The sequence below is a fragment of the Malus domestica genome, chromosome 17 (genome assembly GCF_042453785.1).
Source record: "Malus domestica chromosome 17, GDT2T_hap1".
NCBI lineage: Eukaryota > Viridiplantae > Streptophyta > Magnoliopsida > Rosales > Rosaceae > Malus > Malus domestica.
Window position 1 is genome coordinate 11210202 of NC_091677.1, and position 4781 is coordinate 11214982.

General features: G+C 33.7%; 1 protein-coding gene across 1 annotated transcript; it reads right to left on the reverse strand.

Annotated features, from left to right (window-relative positions):
* Positions 1-1775: 1775 nt before the first annotated feature.
* Positions 1776-4781, reverse strand: LOC103405263 (7-deoxyloganetin glucosyltransferase-like). The gene is made up of 2 exons (XM_070817663.1): positions 4225-4781; positions 1776-2754 (listed from the first exon to the last, which is right to left on the reverse strand). Exons 1-2 carry the CDS (start codon positions 4751-4753, stop codon positions 1826-1828), a joined length of 1458 nt encoding a protein of 485 aa, XP_070673764.1. The 5' UTR covers positions 4754-4781; the 3' UTR covers positions 1776-1825.

Here is a 4781-nt window from a genome sequence, read left to right on the forward strand (position 1 = left end):
TAAGCCATGATACATCAACGAAGTCAACACCAAGACAAATTGCGTCCACATCTACATCAGCAAAGCATCAGGAGATTGAAATCATGCAAGCCGATCCCATACAACCTTGCCGACCTTTACACGAAATCACTGCCGAAGTCAACCTTCCAAAAGCTTGTCTGAGGAATTGGTATGCCTAACTATTTGTATGCAATGCTTGTAGTTCTCATTTGGAAGTTATGTCAAACTCAGGGGGAGTATCCAAAAGTATACTCATTTGATCTTAATGTACTCTTTTTCCCTACAATTAGGAGCATTTTTCCTACTGGGGTTTTGCTACCTAACTAGGTTTTAACGAGGCACTCATTCTAGGCTAATTATACCCTTTGTGAGCTTTTCTACTTGCATCCAAAAGACGCATAGTTTTGACTTAATGCAACTCACTTTTCTCCTTAGTTTATGGGTTTTCTCCCACCTTGGGTTTTACCATAGCGAGGTTTTGTGAATTTGACTTTTTTTATGCATTCTTTCGTTGATTTGAGACTCGCATTTGCTCATTGTGCTGACAACTTCATTAACTACACTTGTTTCATCACTGAAGACTTGATGCGCCATTTACTTGAGTATTTACACACTCAAGGGAGAGTGTTGCAGTCCTATTAAATTAGGAATGTGATTGTGTAAATCCTAGTATATATTGGAATATCTCTTAGATTCCTATTAGGAGTTGATTACCTATTAAGAGTTATAATCCTAAAAGGGTAAGGAATTAACCTTTCCTACTACTATAAATAAAGGCACAATGAGGTGGAATAACATACACCCACAATTACACATCTCTCTCCATACTGCACCATCTCTCTATATGGCCTCCATAATTGTTTAGTAAATTATACTTACAACAAAATCATAATTTTTCTTTTTTTTTTTTAGAAAAACTATTGAAAAGAGTTTTACAACTTTGAATTTTAATTAAATAAAAATTATACAATAACTTTATATAATGATAAGAACAAGTTAAAGAAAAAAAATTTAGGAAAAACAATGAAATTGTGTAACTCAAACCCACTTGCCAACAATCTTTTGAAAACCCAGAATTCCTCTGTTTGAATACTGCAAATTTCATGGATATATATTTCAAATATAACACTACGGTTAACAGGCAAAGCAAAAAAAACCTTGTCGGCTCTCTTTCTCTCTCACCCAGACATTTTTTTCTGGTTGTACGGAACCCAAATTATCCTGTTGGTACACAGCTTGTGTGATTTTCCTTCGAAATTAATCGATTTTTCCAATTTCGTGGAAAGTTTAGAAAGAAAATCTGGGAAGGTTGTCATGTTTAACAATCAATTTCAGATATTGACCTTTGAGAACGTCGGTTCTGATGAATCAATTCAAATAATTCTATATTATTTTTTTGTCAAGTTACTTGTTGTGGAGGAGCAAATGCATCAGAGGAGCTTATTCAGCGCCATTATTAAAAATGAGAAGACGGAATTTTTGAAGAACGGAAGGAAACGAATTCTTCCAAACTAAGTAATTGGTGTAGAAAGCTAAGAAATTGAAATGATTCAGAGAAATTTGATGAGAATTAAAGGAAGTTAGAAACTGTGGCCAAGGGGAGGCTCAAATGCTTCTGTGAATCTTCCCGGCCTCCGAAAATGCTAGAAAACCATGACTTGCCACCAGTTGTTTTCTTTTTTAAGGAAAAACTAGTTTAATTTTTATTTGAGATAATGGTCCGTTATATTTTGTACCTCATCTTTCTAGCTTGAAGACCAACAACAACAAAACAATAGCAGCAACAATAACAATCATTAACAAATTTCTTTTGGATGCATGGTATCTAACTTTTTCTTAGTAGCACTTGATTCACTAAATTGTCTAAGTTTTTGGATGAAGAGCCATGTGGACTGGTAGCTTCTTCTGCAAGTTTCTTCCACTCCATCGCCTTATTTTTCATCTTCTTACCCTTCTCCCCATCCATTAACTCTCTAATAAGCTTCTCTACTTCATCCCTCTTCACATCATTACTAATTTCCATGCCAACGCCCCATTCCTTGCAAGTATAGCGGCAATCCATTTGTTGGTCGGCAAAGAATGGCCAACAGAGCATAGGCACTCCTGAGGTTAGGCTCTCAACGGTTGAATTCCAACCGCTGTGTGTTAAAAATCCTCCAACTGATGGATGGTTAAGGACTTGCTCTTGTGGGCACCAACTTGCTATTAAACTTCTTTCTTTTGTTTCAGCCACAAACTCAGGTGGCAAAATCGCTGATTCACCAATTACCAGATCGGGTCTAATTACCCAAAAGAAGGGCATCTTGCTGTTTGCAAGTCCCCAACCAAACTCGGCTAGATGTGCAGGTGTCATGACCGTTATACTGCCAAAATTCACGTACACAACTGAATTTTCAGCCTTGGTGTTTAGCCACTCGAGGCATTCAGTTTCTTCTTTCCATAGGCTGTATCCAATATTCAAGGGGTGTTCTGGTATTTGATTGAGATGTAATTGAAGAGGGCCAATGGTATAAACAAGTGGAAGCATAGATGAGAGAGCATCCAAAACATCTCGCTCCAAGGCATCAAAAGTATGAACAACAACTGCTGAAGCTTCATGGGATCTATCTGTTGATTCCATCATGAAGTTAAATATAATGTCATCGGAATTTGTGGTTCGAAAGAAGGTTGGGAGATCCTTCAAACAAATGTTTTTCATCCCCGGAATCCAATCTATGACCTTGTCCAAATAGCCGTTTGTCAAATAGCTCTCATCTACGAGGAAAATTTTCATTTGCATTTAGAAACAAGAAATTAACAGCAAACCAAAAATTAATTAAAGCTTTATTATATATATAAGGGGACTGATGTGTGACACCATTTTTTTAAAACATTGTTTTTAGACATTTTTGTGGGTCTCAATTCGTAATGTATATCAACAATCTGAACCGTCTATTTTTTAGTTATTCCCTCAAAGGTCAAGTCTACCAACAATCATCCAAATATAAAATCATATCATTGTTGGATTAAGGAATCATATTCAACTATTTTCTTTAGGGATATTTTGGATACAGTCCCTAATCCTTAACATTCTTTGATTAAAACCTTAATAGTATTCAAAGTTTGATCAAGTTCCCTTGACTTTGTACACCTCATTATATTACTATTACTATTTTTATTTTTATAGTTATGACATTAATTGTTTGATATTTTATGAGATTTATAATCTTATAAATTTAAAATCCCTCATTATAATACTATTAGAAACGGTTACAATAAAAAAAATTCAAATATTTTGATTGAATAAATGGATAAAAACTATGTAAAAATAAGAAATAATAAATGGCAAATGAATGTATCCATAGTGTTAAAAAAATTGGTACATTTCACATATAAGTATAACAAAGTGGTACATTAATAAAAAAGAATGGATGCATTAGAAATAAATTAGGGTACAGATAAAAGATTAAAAATTATGAATACAAATGAATTTTTAAAAATATAGGCGTTAAAAGAAATTAATACATGGGTACAAAATAAAACTAAAAAGAAAATACTACAAATTAAAAAAAAATTGTTGCAAATTGAAAGTGGGTACAAACTAAAAATATAAATATATGATACAAAGTTTAGGCATAAAACATAAATATACCATATGTAATTTTTCTATCATTGATTAAATATACAATGTCACGTGACGGTATACACATGGTAAACTTTAAAAAATATGGGTACAAAAAGAAACTAATATATGGGTATAAATTAAAAATGAAAAGAAACTTGGTACAAATTAAAAAATATTTGTAAATTAAAAATAGGTACAAACTAAAAATAAAAATAATGATAAAAAATTTAGCCATAAATATAAATATACTAATTGTAACATTTTTAACATTAAAGGAATATATTTAAAAATAAAAATATTTTATTATTCAAATAATTAATGATGTTATTAATACCCAAGGACCTTGATCAAAAATTGAAAATGAATAGGATTTTAATTAATGGAGTAACAAAAAGAAGAATGTGAACCTAATTTTCCATTTTCTTTATTACCAATGAATGTTTTAATAGTTTTGAATTTGTCTAATTTATACAAAAATGACTTATGAATGATGTTCTAAAAGATATACAGCTCATATCGTTAAAATACGTTGCTGAGTAAACCCACAAAAATGTATGTCAAAGTTGTTTAAAAAAAAATGCGGCCACGGATATATGTGTGTGTGTGTGTGTGTATTTCACCTTTGAGTGGTGCCAGGCCTTTTTCGACCAAAGCACGAAATTGTATAGTTCCCATGAAACTGCATGCAGCAATAGTGTAGAACAGTACTATAGGGGTTCCAATCTCCTCAGCAGCTGTGATTGTGAAGGTGCACATGAAACCATCCGAAACTATGCAAGTCACTGGAGGATTGTTGGAAGTTGTTATGGCATCATTGTTGAGTTTATTGAGGAGGTCACGAAACGGAGCCAAGAACTTTTGTTTTCTTATGGCATCAACAAGAAAAGTGCCATCTTGAGTGGTATCTTCATCTGAATCTGGAAGGCCATCTGGGATGGCTGCGAACCGAAAGTCAGGTAAGCCATCAAGGGAATTGGGGCCTAAGGATTTAAGAAATCGCTTGTGGTTGAACTCCGAGTTGACAAAGGTAATATGAAAACCTCTATGGTGGAGGAGCTTTGCAAACTTAAGCATTGCCTTGATATGGCTTTGAGCTGGAACCGGAATGCAAACAGCATGAGGCTTAGTAGCTACTGCTTTTGAATCCATTCTAGGTTTTGTGTTTGCACAGCAGCGC

Excerpts from the sequence above, each read along its gene's own strand:
- LOC103405263 (XM_070817663.1), bottom strand. The coding sequence starts at position 4,753 with ATGGATTCAAAAGCAGTAGCTACTAAGCCTCATGCTGTTTGCATTCCG. Across the intron at positions 2,755-4,224 it reads AGGCCTGGCACCACTCAAAG|ATGAGAGCTATTTGACAAAC; the intron begins GTGAAATACACA and ends TTTTCCTCGTAG.